Below are 25,073 nucleotides of genomic sequence, written 5' to 3'. Positions count from 1 at the left end.
CTCCCCCCAGTTGGATTTAAACAAGACAGTTAGCAAGAAGTGAACCCTCAGAACCACCAGCACATCCCACAGGTGTCAAATCTTATCAGTAAAAAAACAAAGTACACAAAGGTCACGGGGTCAAACTCACCTGCTTGGGGTCATCGTAGAAGACCCCGATGGTGCTCCGCTTGGGTCCGATGCTGAAGCTCTCCGTGTAGGCGGCGCCGCACTCCTTGTACGAGCCCTCCTGGAACTTGTAGGCGATGGTGACGTTCTTGACCGGAGGGGGTCCGGTCTTCACCTCCACGTCCGCCAGGAGCCCCGAGTAGAGCACGAACCCCCCCACCGTCAGCAGCAGACACACCAGCAGCGCCACGATGAGCAGGACCAGGATCAGGTCGGACATGGTGGAGACAGATGTCAAGGTGCTTTGGGTCGAGATGTGTTGAGGATTTTATTCACACAAACACAGAAAAAAAGGAGGAATAAAAAGAGAAGCTCGTTCGAGCTGAACGAGGAAAACGGTTTGTTTACCGCAACAGTCGCTTTACTTCCGGGATGGACCACTCGTGCCTGGACGGAGGGGGGGAGGAGCGGCCGAGTCCATGTCCTTACCCGCCTATATAAGTTGATATATTCATCATAGAATAGCGCATTTAAGTTGATAATCTGTAACTATTCACGTGATTTTGTGAAACTACTTTCTATTCAAGATTATTAAAGTATATTTTGCGTGTTGAGTTCGCTGTACTCCCCCATTCACAATGATGCGTTTACTCAGTGCCAGAAGAAAAAACAACTAAACTATAGTCTGCGATTTGTTTTTGTTTTGACTTCAAAATCCAGAGTTTATTTAATAACTAATATTTGGAGAATTAATTAGTATTTAACGCCAGCTTATTTATGCATGAATTTTACTCATTTAGATAATGTTAAAAATGAGGATAATGGATTCAAACTGTCGATGTAAACAAGTTCCTACTAAAGAATGATCTGTGTCTGTGTGTCTCTATGCTGTGGCTATTGTTGGTTCCCTTATTGACTCGTTGCTAGAGCACTTTGGTCAACATTTACTTTCTCATTGACTCTGGTTAATACAAAAGCTGTTTGTTGTATTTTTCCTTTGTATCGTAGTAATATTCTTTTAGCAAAGGTTGATGCATTTGCCATCTTTATTGATGTGACCTGCTGACTCTGGAGTTATTTTACTTGGATGTCAACAAGTGAGATAAGCAAGTAAGTCATATTTGTAGAGCACTTTTCTAGACCAAGGTCACAAAGCGCTTAAACAATCAATACAATACCGAATAAAATAGACACTTTAAAAGGTCAAGACAACACCGAGACCAACACGGGAGTCTCAGAGAATCAAGGAAAAGCACGAATAAAATATCTTAAGATGTTTCTTGAAGGAGTCAGTAGATCATCAAACACAGAGATCGTTCCAAAGCTGAGGAGCAACAGTCTGGAAGGATTTCTCTCCTCTGGTTTGAACCGAACAAAAGTAACATCAATTTTAGAGTAGAAATCATGAGAGATAACATTTTAAATTGTATATTTCTACACACAATAAGACACATTGAAGCACCAAAGTACATTTATTTTAATAAAATGCAACATAAAATGTTAACCATTGACAATAGATTTTTTTTGGTTTGTATATAAATTAGGCCCCAAGGTTGAGGTTCACACCTGCTAGAGTCCAGCAGGGATTTGAATAGAATGCAAAAAAAAGAAAAAACACTGCCTTACATGTGCGACAGACTCAAGGCCCGGCAGGAGGAGCATCAACCTGTATGAAATAATTACATTAATGCTGAGGCAACAAAGCTGCAAATACCAGAAAAATACATGAGTTTTCCCCCCATTGTTGCCAGACAAACACGTGCCTATCAAGGGTGTTTTCTCATTTATTTGCATCGTTGTTTTCTGCCGTCAAATATTTCTTGCAAACTAGAAAATCTTGTTTTCAAATCACATTTTATTTTTTAATCAAGTAAATGTAATGGTTTACACTTCGATAAAGTGTATAAAATGAAATAATCAATTTTATTTTTATTATGGCAGGAGTCAATACGCATTTAAAGGAACTATGAACTGCGCAAAATCCGAGCAATGACTGAGGACGAGAGGATACAGTGGACTCCAGCAGCTTTTAAAGCTGATGTTTGGACAAGTTTTGGTTTCAAAAACAGATGAAAGCAGAAACGACTTCATCAAGAGTCTATAATCCCCTTGAATAACAGACGATTGAGGGAGAGTTTCAATTCTGTAATCGACTCCAACTTAACTTCCTCCAGAGCAACTGAAGTGTGTCTGTGTGCGTCCTGCCGTTGCACAACCGTCTTTAAAATGATACTTTAATGACGGTAATGGCTACAATTTGGACTTGTTTACGACAACATTGTGAAACCTTTATGATGCAACTATTGGAAATATCTTCTGCTTCCATAACTGATGCAACACGGTGATCATTAGCTCGCCGCCATAACCTCAACCCTTTTGTTACCAAGTTTCTCATATTTGTAAAACAACGGCCGAAAACGAAGCCGAAGTAATGTTTAAAAAAATGTGTTCATATAATACGACATCAAACAGTGCAGGGGCTTCATTCAAGAGATCACTTTAATTACAGTTTTTACAGCTTTTGCTCAGATTTACTGGTGAACAAAGACCACTGTGTTCAGTCTTGGCTGTGGATGTTGTTTTCAAGGAAACGTCTTATCGTGAGAATAACAGGAACGGATCAAAACAAATGGTGGCATTTACTCAACTAGATGTTTTTCCTTCTAATTTACAAGAACATTCTGTGTCAAATACATAAAGTAAAAATGTAGTGAAACTGGTGATCGTAATTTAAGTGACTAAATAAAGAATTCCGTTTTTTCTCATTGATTTGAAGACACTTGCAGCTTCAAGACCGTTAACATTATTCAACTCTTTTTTAAAACTAAAGACAACCTTTCTTCTTAATAGTGTCAGTCGGAGTCATCAGACGAATCCTGTGCAACGTCTGCCTCCACGTTCATCTGGTCGTTGTCCTCGGCGTCGCTGTCCTGCACAAATGAGGAGATGAATCGGAAATTAAACCTTAATTAGAGACATTTACGAAGATGGTTTGGTGGTAAATTAACCCGAGTAATGTGCTCCAGATATAAGAGCGGAAAGAGAACAGTTTGTTCCTTGTAAGTCGGAAAATATAAAAGAATGTAAATAAAGAAAGCGAGTCAAAAATGTTGGAAACACTGAAACCCTTGTTTCTTCAAACACAGTATGAGAGACAGTTTTCTCAAATGCATAGGAATGAAGCAGCAAAAAAAAAAAGATAATGATTGTTGTCCACAAATCATTAGCTGAGCAGGGAGCTCTGCCAGTTATCTTATCAGCCCAGCGACCTTACTGTATCAACAGTTAAATGACCCGAGCAAGACTTCACAATGTGTCGGGACAAAGAGCAGCAGCATCGACACACACGTTGTACAATAAATACGACAACTTGGAGAAATGAGAGAAGCTCATGGATTATTCTCACTCAACATCACACATCATCGTAAGCGCTTCGAATGTAGAGCTTACATTTTATTTACGCTCCAGAAAGACGGACAACAATCCACTGAATAGATGAACGACTTATATTTGCCCTCATGTGATCCAAGCAATGATTTTCCTGCCAATAAACTCAAAAAAACGTTCAGGTTTTTAGTTGTAGCTTATTGTTAATTCACTACTGAGGTCATGAGCAACTATTAATGGTTTAGTCATTGTTATTTATTGATAAACTTTATAGGTACAAGTTAGGGCTGCACGATATATCGAAAATATATCGATATATTGGCACATGCGATATGAATATCAAAAACACGTGCGATAATTTATATTTTTTCATTGATTAATCAATCAGTCAAATCAAGCATTTCTTAAATCCGCACTTGGACCAATCAGTGTCACGTTCTGTCAAGTTGTCAATTTGTACTTCTATGTCTCGTTGTCGTTTACGTCTCCGTCTGTCTGTCAGCTGTGTGGTGCAGCTTGCTAGACTCGGTTGCTATGGCGACGCGCTGACTAAGAGCGGCTACATTTTTAGGTGAAGCAAAAATATCACATTAATATCGATATCGCAATTCAAGACACCGATATCAAATATCGCACATATTTCCAATATTGTACAGCCCGAGTACAAGTTGATTTTATATACTCATTTGTTAGCTTTGTTTCCATCTAACAAAATGACAGCTGACCCTTTCAAGGGTGGGGTAGATGTTGTTCAAAATATTGTGATTATAATATTTGTGAACGGGCCTTAGAGAAAGAAAAGATAATTGATATATTATCTGTTCTTTTGAGTATAACAATCCTAAAAGTGTTTTGTTTTGAAAAAAATATTCTATTTTCTCTTAAGTCTATTTTCTGTCAAGTTGCTCGTTTCAGTCAAGTTTACTCAAAAAATAAACCTGTAAACTAGCGTGAAAATATTATATTATATATGAATATAATGTCCCTTTTAAACTTGAGCAATGTGCAAACATTTGTATTTTCAATTTCCCCTTTTGATAGTTCAGACCAAGTTTTTAACCCTTGGGTCATCTCGGGGTCAAGGTGACCAGGAGGCTCGAAAACAAATGTGCTTGTGGTATCCATTGTGTCGTGGCTGTGTCAAGATGAATAACCTAAAATACTGTATATGTATTTCTGGAGGCCAGGGAGGTTCTTTTCAGGCCCCCGGGTCACCTTGACCCTGAGATAACAGCATGGTTTAGTAATCAACAAAATGGCGTCCAAGGAAAAATGTATCCTTCCAACTTTAAATCTGTAATACGCTGTACGACGCCAACTAGAGGGCGAGTTTTCTACGATTAAAATAACTTGTAACTACATTGTTATTTACCTCGTCCTCTGACTGATCCTGCTGAGGTTCTGCAGTTTGACCTTCGTCTTCATCGTCGCTCGCTCTGGTGCTTTGGGAAAGAATCTCTTCTCCCTACAGGATGAAAGTCTCATGAGTGTGGACCAACACAACGTCTGAACAAAACAAACCTTCAGGTTGCGATTCTTTAGGTTGCCCATCCAAAACGCCTCCTGACAGTTGTTGAGCGTCAACATGGCCTTCACTCGGAAGATGAACAGCTCCAGACTTTTCTTCAACGCTGGCACATGATTGGTCAAGCTGGTGTCCTGCCGAGTCTACGCGAGAAATCACCGGATAGTCAGTTTTCAAGAAGCAGTAAATATGTCAAGTATGAAGATACCTGACAAGGATAGTATTAGTATACTGTAGTAACAAGTATATATTTGGCTTATTGTTGAGTACTTCACTCTGGTGTTGTAGTATTTACAGACCACATGACTGTTGACGAAGTCGTAACTGCTTTCATTTGTTTTGAAACCAAAATATGTCCAAACATCAGCTTTAAAAGCTGCTGGAACTGACTGTATCCTCTTATCCTCAGTCATCGCCGGGATCATGAGGGATTGAATTGTTCCTTAAGCTACGAAGGACGTAATGACTGCTGCCATCTAAGATAATATTTGTGTGTTAATTGTTAATTTAAAAAAAATATATATATTTTAAAGACGCTTTGAGGAAATAAAAAATAACTGCGATAAAAAATAAAATGCTAACAACAACAACAAAAGAATCAAAACAGTGCATTATCTTGTTAAAATAAAATGAAAAAAATTAAAGATTTAGGTGAATCGGTATTTTTCCACACATCCGTAGTAACTATAGTAGCTTTCCAAAAACATTCAAAGTCTATCAGACTTTAAAGCTTCTCTAGTTCATCGCCGACAATGACTTCCTTGTCTAATCAAAGCTACATTTACCGCTTAAGTTTCTGCTGTGTTTTCATTTGCTGGTTTAGAAAGAGATTTTCTTTACCTTAGAATGTCCACACATGTGATGAAGCTGCCTGTTGCTGAGCTGGAAGGTCTTCAGAAGACTCTGGATGTCCTCCTGAGAGAAGCAGTACATAACATCACGCAAGTGATGGCAAGTTTTATTTTGGAGGATTCATTTTGTTCAGTGTTATTGTTCGAGCCACAATGTTAATTGACCCTTAAATATGAAGATTTGAAGAAAGTAAAAGTGAGTTTTTGAGAGTTTTATATGAACATTTATGCGTGAAAAATGATCGGGCAACTAAATTAGAAACAAACATTTTTCCATCTCGCTTTTTATGACTTGGTTATACATATTTATATATAAAAAAAAAGAATAAATAAGTGACGAAAATATAAACCGTTTCCATCAATAACAGCCTCAATTCCATTTATTGAGTCCATCAAAAGTCCTCGATAGGCATGAAGTCCGGAGAGAAATGTTGTTATTAGTTCATATTAATGGCCTCATCTTCATATAAGTATTCTTGAGATATAACTTTCTGCAGCACAGCCGGAAGAAAGTCTTCTCGAAACCAGCAGCATCTTTGGGAGTTCATTTTTTAAACCCAAAATTATCAAACTAGCTCATCTTTAAAACCACGCCTTAAAGCCTTTAAAAAGAATCTTCTTCAGATATTTCTGGACCCAGTCTTAATGCTTTATTTTCCCCCGGAGGAGAAGAAGCTGCTTCATAATTATGCACAGCTAGTTATAGCATGTTGGTCTCCTTAGGCCACAACCTCACTCGCTACAAAAATACACGTCACCTGATGTACTTTAATCTGAAAACACCCAAGTTCATACAGCTTTTATGTTGAATATATGCATTAGATTTATGATATTTTCATTATAATCACTTGCCTATACAACCAACATTTTATTCATTTGTATTTAATGAAGTGGAATCAAAGAAACATGATATTTGTAAATCTATTTAACTATTTAGTGAAAATAAAACGTGTGTAACAATGACATTGTTGTACCTTTTGTCTTTTAAAACTGTAGTCGAGCAGCGGCATTCCCAGCTTCAGGAACGACTCCAGGAAGAGGCGACCGTACTACCAATGAGAAACATTCACATCAGGCAACGTCTACCGAGAAGAAGGCGCGACTCAAAATTCCCACATAAAAACATACCTTGAGGCACACGTTGAGCACCGGCCTAGAGTCGAAGACCTGCAGAACAAACCATCACAGGACATGTGGGCGAGTACAAGAAGGTCATGACCAAAGGATTTACCTTCACAAGGTTGACCAGGATGTGAAAATCTCGGACAGCCAAATTCCACATGAGCATCTTCTCACTCTGGACCTGAGAGGAAAAAAAAAACGTTTTCCATTTCTCCACATAGGGAAACAACTCCTGCATGAAGACAACGGTGAAGCAATGATTCTACAGAGTAAACATCTAGATCAGGAGTCAAACTTTTCAGGACTATTTCCTGCCAAATTAGCAGCTAAATCAGTTTGACGGATAAACTGAACCTAACATGGTTAATAGTCCAATGAAATCTATTTAAATATCACAATAAGGTTATCTCATGGTCAAACAAATGTGTTTGTGGTATCCCTTGTGTTGTCTCTGGGTCAGGATGAACGACCTCCCCGGCTCCCATAAATAAAGTTCACTTTGACCCCGAGAAAACACAAAGGAATACCAAAAACACATTTGTTTTCAGGCCTTCGGGTCACCTTGACCCTGAGATAACACAAGGGAGAAATGCCAGTGGAGGAAGTAACTACACGCGCAAACAATTCATTTCCAATTAAAATAAATATAAATCAACAAAAAAAACAACTTTACAATACATTTGATTTAAAATAACATTTGAGAGTAACAGACATTTAATACTAGAGAAGAAGAAAATCCCTTTTAAATTTTTATTTTGCTGAAATATAGTTGAATTTCTGTTTGGATCTGGAAAAAAAGTGTAGCTTCTTCTGAGAGTTTAACTCTCCAGAAACATTTTCGACAAATAAAAATAAAAATAATTTAAGGATCAGAGGAAGAACTAACTATACTCTATAAGAATTAACAACAACTAATTAAAAATGTATAAAAACTATAACATAAATTAACATTCTGTCACATTATCATTGTTTTAGGAGCGGCATTGAAAGGTGTGAAGGAGCCAAAGATTGCTGATCCGCTGACCTAGAGAACATTTATGAGTGGAAAAAATGAGAAAGTTGACTTTTAAAACATCTAGTGGCAGACCTCAGCCGTGTCGGTGGCTTTTCCTTGAGGGATCTTGCGAACCGCTTTATCCAGTTCTGCCATCAGGACTTTGTAGAACACCAGGAAAGTTTGTCTGTGGAAAAACAGAGACGGGTCAAAACGAAACAGATCAGCAAATATTCTCAGAACTATTCGACGTCGATGCTGAACCTGCTCAGAGTCGGCCATGTTTCCGAGCTCTCTTCTTTTGAAGCGCTTATTATCTCGGAAATTCCATTTCCGGAAATCTCCTCTATGGCGGTCATGACGTCCTCCACGTGTTCCAGGTAGATGCTGGAAACCGAACAAGTGGTTTAGAATATTTTCAAACATCCTCAATAGAACTTTGGAATCCAATAATAAAAGGTGTGAGTGAGTAGATCAAGCTGTGATCAACACATCGTGATCCATCACTCGATCACGGAGGTATAACGCGTGCAAATGAACAAATGAGAAACAGAAAACCTCAAAACAGCATGTAGGGCTTCATTGAACTTGATGCCTCGTTCCCTCTCACCACTGGCTGTCACCCAGGCCTGGCTCAGGAAACTCTGAGCCAGAGACGCTGAACACAAGAAGAAGAATCACCACCGACAGTTAAAAACATGGATTTAAAACTTGATACCAAAACTGCATTCAAAAATCCAATTTCTTTTTTTTTCCCACCAAACTGTTCAGCCCAGGTTTCAAAGTTCAATTAATGTGTTGATTTAAGTTTGTCTTAAATAGATGTTGGACTCTATTGTATCATCAGTGTGTGTTTGTTTGAACAAAACTCTATTTTCATTTAAGTATTCACAGTAGAAAATGAAGGACTAACCGATCTGCATCCTGAACGAGGCCGGGGTTCCTCCTCTCTCAGAAACGGTGGACACAAGGTGAGAAAGACACAACGCTGTGCTCAGATTAGGGATCGTGTCACGAAGGTTCAACAGGTACTCGAAGCTGTATCTGATACAGGAGAAGATGCATCTTGATCAGTGATGAAACAAACACACTTAAGGAAACACGATCCATAAAATTGAAATTGAACCATTTTTGTTAAATTGTATTTATTTTGAATTTGATTTTATATTCTATAGCTGATATTTCAGCCACAACGGATGGATGAAGTAACGAAGAAAATATAAGGTGTATAAATAGATAAATAAAACAAATATAATTTACTATGCAGAAAATAACTCAAATACTTTTTCATGCATATTTTTCTCTTAACTTAAAGTGAAAACATTAGTTGGATTTAATGTGATTAACGCATGAAATGTGAAATAATGTTGTCCAAATTGACATGAAGGAATCAAAGAGTAGAACAAATTAAACCTTGTCTATGATTATAATCCGAAACTTTAACCATGACCGAATTTAATTAAATACAAAATGAATCTATGATTAAAAAAAAAAAAAAGATTTCAGTTGCAAATTGTTTGATTATAGTTGAAAATTGTTTGATTTTAGTTGAAAATTGTTTGATTTTAGTTGAAAATTGTTTGATTATAGTTTAAATGGTTTGATTATAGTTGAAAATTGTTTGATTTTAGTTGAAAATTGTTTGATTTTAGTTGAAAATTGTTTGATTATAGTTTAAATGGTTTGATTATAGTTGAACATTGTTTGATTTTAGTTGAAAATTGTTTGATTTTAGTTGAAAATTGTTTGATTTTAGTTGAAAATTGTTTGATTTTAGTTGAAAATTGTTTGATTATAGTTTAAATGGTTTGATTATAGTTGAAAATTGTTTGATTTTAGTTGAAAATGGTTTGATTTTAGTTGAAAATGGTTTGATTTCAGTTGAAAATGGTTTGATTATAGTTGAAAATGGTTTGATTTTAGTTGAAAATAGTTTGATTTCAGTTGAAAATGGTTTGATTTCAGTTGAAAATGGTTTAATTAGATTAAAAAAGTTTAAGTGTAGTTAAACGTTTTTACATTGTTAGCAAGGTTCGATGTAGAATTGTTACAAAAAATGTAACAACTTGAAAAAATAAGTGAAAATAATGTAAAGATCAAAAATGAGATTTGAAGAAGAAAAACAAATACTTTTCCTATTTCAACCACACTCGTTCAATTAGAAACAGTCACACAAACTGTCCTATTTTAGATTCTAGTGCGGAGAAGACTTGAGAGTGAAGATCAGGCAGACATTCTGGTTCAGTTTCAACATAGAGTCTCGAGTCAGGTCGTTGCTACAGGTTATGATGAAGAGAAAAAGATTTGATAAAGAGATTTAAATATTATGCTACGTCTGCAGAATAAATGAACTGCTGCGACCCGAATCCTGGCGCTTTAAAGCAGATCTCAGCACCTGCACCTTCACGGCGTCTTTATTAGCGAGAGCCAGCAGCACATTTCATTAGCCAGTTGAATTTTTAATCATCCATTCCATCAGTACTCACTTCACAAGCTGCTCCTGATTTAGCTCGGCGCTCTTCTCTTTAATCCTCCCGGATAAAATACCCAGAGCTTTCTTTAACAAGCCTCGCTGGCCTGGATGGCTGAACCCAGACCTGCAAAGACACGCAAGTATTTCACTGAATAAACTTTATTTAAAAAGGAATTTTAACCATTTGTGTCACCTCACCAGCTGAATGTGGTGTTCAGGACCTGAAGAAGCAGCTGGTACGCCGAAGACATGATCTGGTGTTCCTGAACGTCTGTGGCGGGTCCATCGACGACACCGTTGTTTTCTGACAACAGCGTCTGCAGATTAGAAGTCAAAGACACTTGATAAACAACAGTGATAAACCACTGGATATTTTTTTTTCTCCCTTTGACCTGAAAATAATTGTGGCAATTCTCCAAGTGCGAGCACAGGGCCGGCAGCAGCTCCACACAGAAGGCAGCGATGTCCTTGGAGCTCCTCTGCTGCAGGTGAGAGAAGCCGATACTTTTGTCGACCCGTCCCTGCACGGCAATGTATGAAATGAGCAATAATCGAACCAAAATCTTCTACCGTTAAACCTTCCGTTGTTGTTGATTTCTAGACTTCTATTTTACAATCACCTTCAGGAAGGGAACTCTCTTGGCAGGAGTGGCCGTGAGGCAGAAGTCCATTTTCCGCAGCATATCTTCCAGCAAGAAGACCAGCTCAGCAGGACCTAGAAGCACTTCTTCTTGCACCTGGAAAATCAATAAGTTGAGTAAGAGCGTGTATTTGCAAGAATCTACAGGGCCGACGATATGATATAGTGTAATACTGTAGGAACAAGTATATATTTCTAGTATTGTCCAGTACTTGACTCTGGTGTTGCAGAATTTACAGACCATATGACTCTTGTAAAGTCGCAACTGCTTTAATTTGTTTTGAAACCAAAATATGTCCAACAGCTTTAAAAGCTGTATCTTCTCGTCCTCAGTCAACAGTGGGATCTCGCGGGGTTTCTATGTTTATTTAGCTGCAGAGCACATTGTGGTTGCTGCCATCTAGTGGCCGGAAATTTAATTTATACACAAAAATGAACAAACTGTGTGAAGGTTAAATAACATCCGTGGCTCATGCTAGGTTGGTTCATACACACTTTCCTCTCCTCCAGACCGACGAGAAGAGATAGTCTCTCCAACACGTCCTGGGTCTGCCCAGAGGACTCCTCCCAGTTCAACATGTCCTGAACAAGTGTCCAGCAGGGTAACTAAAAACGTGCCCAAGCCATCTGGACTGGCTTCTCTCTCTGAGTAGTAACAGCAATTCTACTTTGAGTCTCTCCTGAAAGACTGAGCTGAATGAGCAAATTTCACCAGATTAAAGCAGTTAAATATCTGTCTTTTGGCTCAGCTCTTTTTTTGATGGAGTTCACGAATGCTCCTCCCTAGATGCAACACTAATAGACTCAGGGACTCATTCATTCCTCGTGCTATTAGGCTTTATAACTCTCGAATTTGGGGGCAGGAGTGGAGTGAAAGGATGACGTATTATATTCTTTAGTTGCTCATTTCCCCAAAGGGCTCCTGGGATATAGAATGAAAATAAAAACCATAAATAAGTATATTTCGTGTCTGACCTTTGTATGAAGCTCAGAGTCCAACACCGAACGTGACAACAGGCCACACTGCAGCACGCTGAGAACCTCCATGTCGAGTTCCCTAAAAAACTGCTGGTATGGAGCCATGTTGACTCCTGGCTTGCTCTCCTTCTCCTTCTCTTTCTCGTTCCCTTTCTCCGTGTTCTCCTGCGACACAAAGTCATCTCTGGTCAGCGAGATATTGAAACAAACATGATGAAAGTATTTTTTACCAGCCGGTGAGTTTCGTCCAGCTCCATGTCCTCTTCAATTTGAGAGTTGTTTCCAGAAGAGTTTTTCGGAGATGCCTTCCTCTTCCTCCCTCGTCCATCTACACAACATTTTATAGTCGAATAATCATCTGTTCACTTTCATTTCAAACACAACGATATAATAGCATCCTGTGATGAGCGCTGACCTTTCTTCGGCTTGTTTACAGGAAGAGCCGAATTAGGTAAAACAATGTCATTGATGTCACCATCAAAGTTAGCCACCGGAGGGAGGAATCCTGGAACTCCTTCAAGGAAATAAAAAGGAAATACAGCCAGTAAGAATCAGTAAAATACAAATACAAATGTTCAGTAGCAAATTAATTTCTCACCTGGTAAGGCTTTTTCTAAGATCGTCTGAAGATACGTGACGTTCTGCAGACGAGTGATCACTTTCATTTTCATCTCAGTTTCTTTTTGTCGACAGAAGGCATTTACCACCTACAAAAACATTGAATTATGTTTACTTTATGCACCATTTATGTGTAAACGAACTGAGGTGGAGGACGTTGGATTTGAATGCAGTTACCTCTCTGAACCAGTTGATGGTGTGAAAGAGCAGAGTACAGAAAAACTCCTTCTCCGATTTCGACAGGCTCTCCATTTTATCAACAAAGTCCATGTCTGTTAGGATCAGAGGGCAGCCTGTGGTGGAGAAATACATGTTGGATTTAATAAAAAAGAAGTAAAAACGTTTATCTCATTTGTTGAAGCTTGTGTTTCATACAGTGAGGAAACAATTTAGAGACAAAAACAAGTCCAGTTCTTGGGCTTTTCCCTCCACTTCTACTTCATAGATGTATCTCTGTCAAGTTCAAGTTCTTTTATTGTCAAATATGCATGTATTGAGACATACAGCATAAATTAAATGGTGGTCCTCTCGATGCAAAACATGAAGACGGTTGAAAGGACATTATTAATACATTCAAGAAAATAAATAAAAATAAATAACCAACAAAATGAAAAAAATAATCAACACTACTTTATTAACTAAAACTAATAAAACGTTATGTTTTGTGAGGACAAGCCAGTTGAAAGGGTTTAATCCACCAAGAAGAATTCATCTTTTAAACAACTTTTTCTTTGAATAGTTTGAGCAGCAATGGTCAGTATTTAATCTTGAAGACTAGTGCTCGAACTTCTTCAAACATTAATTACTTTCAAAACAATAATAGAATCACTTTTTTTTTAAAAGTGCTGCTATCTAAACAAATCAATAATTGAATTAGGGGTGTTTTATTCTCAATATTGTATCAATATTTATTTATTTTTACCTTTGAAATAACATTTTATTTTAATTCAAAGTTATTATATGTTTATATTTAAACAGTCAGGCCAATCATTTTACAATTAACACTCAAATATTCACAGCGTCTATTTATGCGTCCTGTGCAATTATAACTCTAGCCAGTAGTTGGCGACATTCGTCATTTCCTCCGTGTCAAAGTAACAACAAAACCCGTGAAATGGCAGCAATGAGTGAAAAAGAAAGGATACACCAGAGAGACCAGCAGCTTTTAAAGATGATGTTTGGACTCATTTTGGCTTTAAAACAAACTTTAAAGTTAAAAAAAAAATTAAAGACTGTATAATACTGGATATTGCTCCAGGTTGTTATAGACCTTTAATGTACTTCATTGTTAATATAAGATTACATTTGTTGTTAATAGTTTGAGAAACACTTTCCTACAAGACTTTCACATTTGATTATGAGAAAGTATTTGACAATTTCTTTGTTGTAAAAGCCAAAAAAATTGGTTTCTTCTAAAGAAACAATATATCGTTGTTACGACATTTTCGCAATATATCAAATCGTCAAACATGTATCGTAATAAGCATTGTATCGCCAGATTCTTGCCAATACACAGCTCTGAGTTCAATACAGTATAAAAAAAATGCTTTCATGGTATTTGTCAAGAATATAAGGAGAAACCCTGAAATACTTTGCTCACCCAACAAGGCGTCGATCTCCTCCAAGTCGCCGTTGTGCAGCTTTTCCTCGCACAGACGTAGCAGCCGGAAAAACGGTGCCAGGCAGAGAGGCGACACTCTCCTGCAAGACGAAAAAAAGGGTTTTTCATAAACTTAAAGTTGAATATTTTCTCTAAGGATAAGTTAAAACTTGATTTACTTTTTTTCCGTCCTACTTTGACTCTGCTGCTCTGCTTTCATCTGAACGTCTTTGGCGAGCACCGGCAACAGATTGACGGCGATGCCCCCTTGACTTTCATCTTCATCCAGGTTGTACATGACTTTAGCAGGAAACGGGAAGGACCTTAAAACATGAAAAAGGTCAAATACACATTTCTTTGATCATGTGTCTGAAATTTACCCAGAGATTTCAGGCCCGAGATCCACCACAAACTCATCCTGGAAGTTATCCAAAACACTCAGTGCCATCTTTTCCTGTGGACCAAATCAAGAACTAGTGATTTCTTGTGCTTTTATATGAATTAGGAAAACATGACTGCAGTGATAATGATGATTGACTAAAAAACGGAACACTTACCTGGACCTGTGGGTCGAGTTCACAGGTGGAAATGAGGTTTGCCAGTTCATCGTAATATAGAGCCGAAGCTTCAGGGGAACTTTCACTGCTGGAGTGAACCAGATCTAAAAGCGCCGACACCTGGATCGTTTCAAACGTGTTGAGCAAAACAATAAGCAAAATCACTTCTTACTTTAAAGGTATTTTTCTCTTGTTGTCATGGAATAAATACGGATCCTGTAATCTAGTTTAAGGGTCAAATAAAAAACTGTAAAGCTGAAAATGTAAGTAAGTAAGTAAGTAATATTTATTTATATAGCGCTTTTCCAGACCAGGGTCACAAAGCGCTTAAACAATCAAAACAATACTCAAAAAAGTACATACTTTAAAGATCAAGATAAAACTGAGAACAACACAGGAGTTTGAGAAATTCAAGGAAAAGCCTGAACAAATAGAAACGTCTTTATAAAAAGAAAAAACTCTCATACATAGAATATTTGATTTACAATTTTTTAATTAATCAAATTAAATATTACTTTTGGTGTGAAAAACTTATAGGAGTTCACTTAAATACACTATTGAATTAAAAGGCAAACGGCTGATGAGGAGAAAAATATTTAGAAGATACAGTAGATGTTTTTATATTTATAAATTAATCAATTAACTATTATAAAAACACAAGCAAAACCTTTTAATAAAACGTTTGTTTGCGAAGCACATACAAGTAGACACCAGGTAAAAGCTTCTATATCTGTAATAAAAAGTACTTGTTTAACTCTTAATTCTGACATCATCAATAAGAGACGCTCAATAAAGGAGTGTCTTGTTTGACAAGTTGGTCATTCATATCTCAAAACACACACATCACATTCACCTGCAGTGTTTTAACACACATACCTGTCTGACCGTCTCCGTTGACAAAGCTCCTTTTTCTGCCCCCTTCTCTTTACACCTACCGAGCGACAGAAGCCATTGATCATCACCAGTAATTACACACACCGGCATGTTTTGGATTGAGCAGCAAAAACAACCCGACTTCACCTGGGGGTTCCCATGCTGCCCACGATCATGACGGCGCCGATGATACCGATTCTCTTGTACTTGGCGACGGTGCTGGAGAGCTGCTTGCGAATCACGATGTGCATGTCATCCTGCAGGGGGAGAAACAGCGAAGTGGTTTAATGAGAGCGAGAGAAAATATGATTAGGTTTAATGAAGCCAAGATTTGCACCTGGATATGAGAGCTCTGCTGCTCCCCGAAGGCTAATTTGCTAAGAAGGTGGAAGAGTCTGCGGATCTGCTGCGGCGTAAGATTGTCCATGTAGTCCAATATTCCCTGAGTGACATAAAAACAAACCCTGTTATAGTTTGAGATTCAAAGATGTGAGTGTTAATGACTCATCAGTACATCTTATGGCTTAAGAAACGAAAATCCAGATTAACAAGATAATTCTGATTTTTTTTAAACATTGATTTATTGATCTTAATATGAAAGTTTTTAAATTGAAAAAAACAGAAACAAAAATGAATAAGGACAGTTTATTGGACTTTAACAAGCTAAACACTAACAACTATGCAAAACACTAAATACTATGGCATGTTGCTCTTCCCAGAATTTAACTATTTAAGTGTATTTTTAGCAAGAGAATTAAGTAAAACGGTGTGATTATACATAACATTCTTGTCGTCTTGAGTTTATTTCAGATGTTAACCTATTCATGAAAGTTAAAGAAGATTCAAATCTGCAGAAAGAAGGGAAATATTAAGATGAATCCCACTTTTACAGTGTGTACATTTGACTTTTTTCAATTCCAAAAAAGGGAAAAGGTAAATTACTTTTATAAAACAACAACTCCATTGTTGGTTTGGAGTAAATTTGAATGAAAGCTCAAACGTACCTCCTTTAATCAAAAGCAAACAGTTAAAGGTACAACAAGTATGTTGGAGGTTGTGCAAGAGCAATCATTCAAATCACTCACACATGTTCTGGGATTGTCCAATAACACAACCCTTCTGGAATATTATACACAAAATCATGTGTAAGGTGTTGAGAAATAAGATCCACTGTTCTTGTTGTAGCATCATCCTTGACATTTGAAGGGATTTGTACAAAAAGATCGGAAGTGAGGCAGTGGATTAACAAAGTATGGAGACGATGGAGAGACTTACTTGTAAATTGAGTTTCAAACAACATTTTATAGAGAAAGTCTGGGGAAATTGCATGAATATAAACAGCATAACCAGCAATGAATATCATATCAACAGGTAGAAATTATTGGCACTCCACAGGTTGAGTAGTTTATTGTTAGTTTTGTGTATATCTGGGTTTTTGTTTTTATTTATTAATTTGATTAAGTTGTTTTTTTGGATTGTTCAAATTAATATTGTAGTTAGAAGTTAATACAAAGTGGAGATACATGTTCTACAAATATTCATATTTTAGTTCCAAAGTATGTGGAAAGAAATGTCATTAATATGAAGTGAATAAAATATAATTTTATGGTATTTAAACGTAAATTAATGTGTTGATTTAAGCGTTTCTTAAATAGATATCACATCTTTATTGTACTCATCAGTGTCGGTTTGTACAAAACTCTCTTTTCATGATATTTAAAGATTAAAATCTGCAGAAAGAAGGGAAATATTAACTTGTATTGACATTAGAAAAGGTGCATAAAATTAGAAAATGTGCATAAACCCCGCCCACTGATAACACTTTCTTTTTATGGAGATTAAATCTTGTTTACCATAACCACACCCACACTGCTATGATTGGATTGGAGGAGTGAAGCCATTATTACGTCATAATTGAATATGCTCTTGTAACCTTTAGTTCGCTGAGATTTCGGACGGGGTAGAACATTATAAATGTATAAGTTGAAAACATGGTCATGATGAGGGACTTACTGCATTTTGAAGATAAAGATTTTGAAACATGTGAGTGACTCAGGAGAGTTTGGTTTAGACATTCGTAAGATAGATGGATAAAACTTTATTAATCCTCTGTATATCTCCTTCTCTCTAAATAGTTGATTAATGACTATGTGCCGTAAGAGACACCAACCTTGACAAAGACGACATATGTTGCCATTTCGGAGGGTTTTTCTGTGACGAGACCACACAGTAGCTCCAGAGCCATGTCCACCTCAGCAGCCACTCCGCTGCACACGTGGGTCACCAGAGAACCCACGACCTCCTGTCAATCACAGAGACATTCAAAACACGTTCACCTGATCAAGGAGGGACGTTCAGAAATACTTTCACCGTACCTGCTGGCAGTAAGAGTCAAACACACAAAACGAGTGTCGATACATGAGACCGCCGAAGGGTCCCACGCAAGGGTCGGGGGAGCGCAGTAAACCTTGAGCCAGAGACAGGATGGAGGGAAAGTAGGCACGCAAGACCTGATCGAGCAAAAACAATCAGCTACAGCAGTTCGAATATATACTTGACCCCGACTCTCACCCACCGTGGCATTGTTCTTGAACGTCTTCTGAAGCAAACTCTCCAGGATTAATCCAGTCCGAACTTTGACTTTCAGCACCCGCTCTGCTCCCCTTCGACTCTGGTTGGCATTGGTGGAGTGAAGGATGAACAGCACCAGTAGATCGATGACCTTGAGTTGCAAGAGGAACGTAGTTTACAGAATAGACAACAAAAATCTTAAAAAGCTCAAAGACAAAATTAGAAGACGCTCACCTTGTGGTCTTCTGCTTCGTCGACTGATTCAATTGCCTTTTAAAATATAAAACAAGTTGAATAGATGAAAAAGGAGGGGAAATCTTTAAAAAAAAACATGTATTTTGGTAAACAACACCTTGATCCAGGCCTCAGATATGGATTTCTGGAACCGCACGGCTGACTTAATGGCGTCCACTAACAGTGTAACAACATCCTGGCTGCTGTCAGTACTGGAGGAACTGGATGAGATGATCACACGTTAACAAACCAGAACAAGTTTCCCAAACGAACTTCTCTTATGAGTTAATATGCTTTTAAACCTTTTTTTTCATCTTACATTGGAGCCGCTTTGCCCTTCAGTTTGTGCTGGGAGGCCTGCAGTACAGGGGGGAGAACACACTCCTCCAGCTCCAGCTTCTTACGCAGATTACTCACCACCTGACAAGAGAAAATTTAATGTAACAAACCATAGATTCTGACAAAATTGAAAATGCATTCATGGAACATCAAGATTGTCCTTGTTTGGCGTTCAAACCCTATTTTATTTTGTATCATAGTTTCTTTATGGTTTACATTTCAATAAAGTGTGTATATATTAATTTTATATATATATATTATTTATTTTACAATTAACATGCAAATATTCATAGCGTTTGTTAATGTTTGTATCGTAATTTAACTTCTGGCCACTAGATGGTAGCAGTCGTTACGTCCTCCGCCGTTAAATGAACAATTAGGTCCTGCGAGATCCTGACGATGACTGAGGACGAGAGGAGACAGTCGACTTCAGCAGCTTTTAAAGCTGATGTCAACAATGTATTTTTTAGGACAATAACACTGAGCAAATGCATTTATTGAAAATATAATATTATTTTCTCGTTTATGTCTTGAACGTTTGATTGATCCTCTTCTCAATCAATAAGCCAATCATTTACAGGGTTAAATTGTGATTAACAACACTAATATTGAGCTGTTACTACCGTTTTACAAATGATATATACCAATTAAGGTTTTCTAATTGAACGAAAATAAACAATTTAACAAAGTACGTTTATCTTTAAGACGCTCTCCTTCGGTCACTACGTCAACATTTGAACAATTTCAAGATGAAAATGATTTATACCATCAGATTCACAAAGTAAAAAAAACAACCTCTGACCTCAAACGCATCAGAAGACGAGACCGTGTGCAGAATAAACTTCACCACCACAGGAAGATCTTGTAGCTGCACAGCAGCCAACGTGGCCATGACAGATTCACGAACCTAAAATCAAACAATGTTACTTATATTAATAATCATGCATTAGTGTTGATCACAGTGATCAGTGATCATAGAAGTATATGTTCCCTAGTCAAGCGTGACTCTAAGTATTCTGGGATGATCTACCTCAGTTAGTAGTGACGAGCTGAGGCTGAGGCTGGAGAGCGCATCAAGAATGGCAACAGTCAACTGTGTGTTCTCCTTCAGCAAAATACTGCAAACAGAGTCAGAGTCACCGGTGCCGACTGCACATCACCAGCTGTCAAACAAACATACTTGAGCTCTCTGGCAATATCGTTGTGCTGAGAATCTTCCAGTATCTCCGGCAGACTGGTGATTATGTCGCACTGCACGTCGACTGGCGCCACAGACAGCAGCTCCATGAGCTTCTCGGCGAGTTGCTGTTTATACAAAACCACAAAAAGAGCTGCGGTCAACAAACACAGCCTTGCTTGAGTGTGTGTGTGTGTGTGTGTGTGTGTTATCACTACCTTGCTGTCCACGACCCGGTCAAGCCATTTGAGTTGGTTTATAATAATACGGGGAATACTGAGACCCAGATTGTTGGTACTGAAAGAAAAAGGAAATGAGTTTAAGGAGAATATTACCTGCACAATCAAATCCAACATTAACTATACAAGTTATAACTAAGCTGATTATACATGTGCTACAGAAGTCTGAGTAGATTTATTCAGCACATTTAAATAAAATATATACAGAATTGAATTTGAGCCAAAAGTAAAGCCAACATTTGTCATTATACTAAAAAAAGGGGTGATAAAAGCATAACTGACAGACAATACTTTATTATCTCTCGGGAAAATTTATTTCTGTAGCTAAAAAGTGAAAATACAAGTTTATTATTGAGCCGGCAGTCAAGTGTAAACTCAAACATCTGCAACCCCATTAGAGAATAAGTGAAAGAAAATTCATGAATTAAAGACAATTAACAGACAAGTTGGATACAGGAATACAATTGACAGCATAGATTGAGAAACTGGGCTAATGTTTAACATCATAACCATGAACGATAACTTAGAAATACGTACCCATCAAGCATGAACTCTGGAATCTTCTCAAGTAAAGTGTTTATGACCGGAGTCTGCAAGACAAAATAAAGATAAATATATTTTAATGGTGATGTCTTTTTATTTGAGTCTTTTAACGAGAGGTCAAACTTACCTGTAATAACTCGATCCCTAAAAGCATGCGAAGGAGACTCTCCTGAAAGGAGCCGACACAACTGCAACAACAGAGGCAAACACTTGTTTACTACAAAAAGAAAACAAGCGAGTTGCTCGATTACTGAACCCTCACCTGGATTCTCCGTCAGGCAACTGTGGAACACATGGCAGGAGACAATTCCTGAACCTCTCAGAATCCTCTATGTAAGACTCCAATCCAGAAATAAACTCTTGGATAATCTTAGAGAGGGAAATAAGAGATATTTTTAAAGATTCATTTTTGGTTATGTCAATGAAAAAAACAGCTTCAATACTCACACCAGGGTATCTAGGATTCTTCCGTAGTTTTTGCTGCATCCTTTTTTGCAAAATAACCTGGTCCACAGCTTTACATAGAAAATTAAACATCATAATTGTTAAGGACAATATTTAAGATACACTAGAACAAGGGCAGAATAGAATAATGACAGACAAAGGACAGGAGGACATGACTGAACCGAGTTAAGAGAGGCTTAAACAGGACAGATGTGAGAACTGTTACACTTTGTTATTGTTGGCCAGAATTAAAAAATAAGGGGCAGAAATATTAAGAACCGTTTCGCACTCTGTGATGAGACGTCGTAGAAATAAAAAAATAATTAATAATACGCTCCGTTTTCATTGGGAGAGACCATGATAGACTAGTTGAGGTCAGACTAATGGTTTGAACACATGAAGAGAAATGTCGGATCAGCATGACCATGTAAAAAGAGAAGAGGAAGAAGACAACCACTGAGGTTCAAGAGTGTCACCTATGAGGGAAGAACTAAGACAGGAGTATCAACGACATAGTGTTGAGCGCGTCATAGATGTTTTTTGGGAACTCACAAATCTCATTTGGAAGGCCTCCTTGTTTCAACGTTACACCGGATTCCCTGAGAAACGACCCGAAAACACCTTCCACCGTTTCCTCCGGAGCATCTTTGGTCTGTCGAGCAGAAGACCGACCTTTCTTTGGCTCTGTGAAATACACAAATATTTGTTTTAAGATTAATTTATAACCAAAGAATGTGTGGCTGTGACGAGAAGAGACTGTCTTTCATTCAGAAAATATCCATTGGTAGTAACAAGTGTTTATTTGGACTGAAAATACAGGTGAAATAGAATGTATTGAACTTACTGGTGGCTGAAGGGACTGTGGTTTCCACGTTGGCCGCAGATGAACGCCTCTTTTTACGCATCATGTCGTAGAAAATGGTTCTACATGATAAGAAAATGAGAGGAAAATAAACATAACAAGTTTAGCACACAAGCTAGCATAGTGTTACTTCAACCATGGGGTCTACATTAAACACCCGGGTACCTGTGACAACTAGAACGTTTAATATTTAAGACAAGTGTCACCGTTGGATTATTGGTTAGTTACACACAACACAATACTTTATAGAAAAACTTACAATATTCAGTCGAATAAAAGAAACAACTTTCTCCTCTGAAGTCTCAGCTCAACATTACAAAACAGAAACTCCGCGCCAATGCGCTGCCTGCGTCAGCAAGAGACCGTCTACAATTGTTGTTGCGGAGAATCAACAAAGAAAAATATACACGTGTCACGAGCCTCAAATTGGAAAGCTATTATACATCACTATTATTCTAATAAACACTATTTTAATTTATATAATGTTTTCTTAGATATTTCCGTGAGATTTATGTTGTACTTCAGTGCGTTCAACTGTTTTTACTTGATCTCTAAGCGGGGGGGGAGGGGGGCAGGGGGGGGGGTGAGTAAATGACAGCTTGTTTTTAACACAAGGCTGTAGTTGTTGGGCGGTGTGGTTAACTTGTCATACGCCTTGGAACGAATGGCTAAACGCGAGACGCTGCAAGGTTAAACGAACATTCTACCGGTGTGTTTTGGCTGCATGCGTTATAATAATAAAAGTGACAGCTTTACTGCGTCTCAGGGTTTTTTAACAACATTTACGATTCAAGTGTCATTCACCAAACATGTGATATTATTCAAATGTAAGGGTTTGATGAAACCCAATTGATATCTATAATATAGGTATAATTATATTTTATTCTACAGTCAGTTATTATTATTATTATTATTATTATTATATTATTATCATTTGTGTCTCTGTTTAATTCCTATGTAGTAGAGTTCAAACCCTTTATGAAGCTCCTTTGAACAAAACTGATCATCACTGATGAATCATTTGATAACCTTTATTATCTAATAGTGCCCTTTGAGTCCGAACACTTTATCTCTCTCCACCAGTGACATTGATGTGCATTGATAAAGTCAGGAAACTATAAAGAAACTTCAAAGATTGAATATCTTATTTGCAGGTCATGTGAGGGAAATTATACAATGAACAAAGACAATAGCAACAAATGTCAAATCAAAGTCTAGACATGTCCATTTTGATTGATTTGACTACCCTTATGTAGAACACCCAAATTAATTCAATTTATTACCCATTTGTTTTGTGTTTTACCTGCAAACATAAATAAATATATCACATCATGAAGGCTAATCGTATTTCTTGTCTTCCATAAGACTTCAAGAATAACCTGTGGAGGAAGAAATGCTGAACGAAATAAATAAGTGAAATAAAACAAAAGTATTATGATAAATGAGTTCAATTTAAACTAAAGAATTCCAATAGTTTTTTGAAGAACAATAAATATTATGTAACAGGCATTTTTGAAAAGGGATTACATGTCAGTCATATCATCTTTAAAGCGTTAGAAATGTATAATTGAAAGATGCTTATTCCAAAAAGAAATACATCAATCAATCTCTATGACATTTCAATGTACACTGTATATTTATTTTAAAATAGATAATTTAAGAGTTTTAATGTGTATTTTAATGTGATCTTATTTATTAGGGGTTTGTATTTGCAGGAATCTGGCAATGTGATACGTATCAGGATACCGGGGCAACGATAAGGTATATTTTTATATATTACGATACTGTAAGAACAAGTGTGTATGTGTAGTATTATCCGAGTACTTGACTCTGGTGTTGCAGAATTTACAGAACACATGACTCTTGACAAAGTCGTAACTGCTTTCATTTGTTTTTAAAACCAAAATATGTCCAAACATTAGCTTTAAAGATGCTAGAGTCGACTGTATCCTCTCGTCCTCAGTCATCGCTGGGTTGTCGAGGTTTTCATTGCTCCTTTAGCTGTGGAGTAAGTGATGAGTGATGCTTTCTAGTGGCCGGAAGTGCAATTGCTACACAAAATTCGAACAAATGCGATAAATAGTTCCATGTTAATTGTAAATACTAAGAAACAAGTATTCATACACGCTTTTAACTCAGTTCAACTTTATTATTAAAGCACTTTAAAATAACAGCAGTTGATACAAAGTGCTGTACAAGAACATCAAAATATCAACAGCACAGTTGAAAACACAAAGATATTACAATGCCAAATTAAACAAGTAAAATCAAGTAAAAGGTACTAAGAACAGCCACCGAGTTTCATGCTGTGTTACAAGCCAGGGAATAAAAGCTTTACTTACTTGATGGATCTACTGACTCCTTCAAGAAACATCTTAAGACATTTTTATTTCTTCAGGCCTTTCCTTGATTCTCTGGAACTCCTGTGTTGTTCTCAGTGTTTTCTTGACCTTTTAAATATATATTTTATCGAGTTTTATTTTGATTGTTTAAGCGCTTTGTGAGCCTCGTCAGGAAAAGCTTTATATAAATATAGATTACTTACTTACTTACTTACTTAAACATAAACAATATAAAACAAAATATAAACAAAATATAAAGAAAATAAAAATAAAATACAATTGAAGATCAGTGCAGTTTTGTTGATATATAGTATCTTGGAAAATAAGTAAGTAATTTTTATTTATATAGCGCTTTTCCAGACCAGGGTCACAAAGCACTTGAACAATCAAAATAAAACTCAATAAAGTATAAACTTTAAAGGTCAAGATAAAACTGAAAACTCAACAGGAGTTCTACAAACTCATTTGTACAAACTTTAAACAGATTCTCCCTTTTTAATAACTTGAAGTGTACTTTTTTTAAAATCGTGTTCTTACTTAAGCTTGTACTTTTTTTTGTTGTTTGCCTTCACTTGTGAAACTAGATCTACTTCCTG

At 37.1% G+C, this 25,073-nt stretch overlaps 2 protein-coding genes across 4 annotated transcripts in view; both read right to left on the bottom strand.

Annotated features, from left to right (window-relative positions):
- Positions 1-1,008, bottom strand: part of tex264a (testis expressed 264, ER-phagy receptor a) — a 66,084-nt gene extending 65,076 nt beyond the window's left edge. The window contains exon 1 of the mRNA XM_087800955.1: positions 131-1,008. Coding sequence (XP_087657081.1) covers positions 131-388 — 258 coding nt within the window. The 5' untranslated portion in view covers positions 389-1,008. The remainder of the gene's footprint in view (positions 1-130) is intronic.
- A 1,141-nt stretch (positions 1,009-2,149) lies between these two features.
- fancd2 (FA complementation group D2) lies at positions 2,150-24,999 on the bottom strand. 3 transcript variants are annotated; one of them, XM_087801868.1, is made up of 44 exons: positions 24,478-24,999; positions 22,118-22,197; positions 21,826-21,957; positions 21,277-21,344; positions 21,092-21,198; positions 20,957-21,017; positions 20,824-20,876; positions 20,266-20,344; positions 20,051-20,175; positions 19,901-19,988; positions 19,673-19,777; positions 18,851-18,951; positions 18,650-18,752; positions 18,532-18,567; positions 18,302-18,448; positions 18,102-18,236; positions 17,897-18,028; positions 16,064-16,168; positions 15,874-15,983; positions 15,730-15,784; positions 14,854-14,973; positions 14,677-14,750; positions 14,476-14,619; positions 14,297-14,397; positions 12,874-12,989; positions 12,677-12,785; positions 12,494-12,592; positions 12,309-12,406; positions 12,076-12,243; positions 11,081-11,197; positions 10,853-10,981; positions 10,659-10,777; positions 10,474-10,584; positions 8,901-9,031; positions 8,546-8,645; positions 8,252-8,374; positions 8,081-8,174; positions 7,103-7,174; positions 7,000-7,038; positions 6,846-6,920; positions 5,861-5,935; positions 5,017-5,163; positions 4,868-4,960; positions 2,150-3,038 (listed from the first exon to the last, which is right to left on the bottom strand). In XM_087801868.1, exons 1-44 carry the CDS (start codon positions 24,507-24,509, stop codon positions 2,961-2,963), a joined length of 4,386 nt encoding a protein of 1,461 aa, XP_087657994.1. In that variant the 5' UTR covers positions 24,510-24,999; the 3' UTR covers positions 2,150-2,960. The 3 variants fall into 3 exon arrangements, with proteins under 3 accessions (XP_087657994.1, XP_087657995.1, XP_087657996.1); XM_087801869.1 differs by having other exon boundaries at positions 22,395-24,600; XM_087801870.1 differs by lacking the exon at positions 24,478-24,999 and having other exon boundaries at positions 21,092-21,111; positions 21,279-21,344; positions 22,118-22,131.
- Between the last annotated feature and the right edge of the window lie 74 nt (positions 25,000-25,073).

The sequence above is a fragment of the Callionymus lyra genome, chromosome 10 (assembly GCF_982586985.1).
Source record: "Callionymus lyra chromosome 10, fCalLyr1.hap1.1, whole genome shotgun sequence".
Classification (NCBI taxonomy): domain Eukaryota; kingdom Metazoa; phylum Chordata; class Actinopteri; order Syngnathiformes; family Callionymidae; genus Callionymus; species Callionymus lyra.
This window is presented reverse-complemented; position numbering and strand designations above follow the sequence as displayed.

Bases quoted from the DNA above. Each gene is read 5' to 3' on its own strand.
- fancd2 (XM_087801868.1), bottom strand. From the start codon at position 24,509: ATGTTTCTTGAAGGAGTCAGTAGATCCATCAA. The intron at 21,018-21,091 runs GTGAGGGTTCAG...CTGTTGTTGCAG, and splicing joins TTGCCTGACGGAGAATCCAG to TTGTGTCGGCTCCTTTCAGG. The intron at 18,237-18,301 runs GTGGGTGAGAGT...TTGCTCGATCAG, and splicing joins CGTTCAAGAACAATGCCACG to GTCTTGCGTGCCTACTTTCC.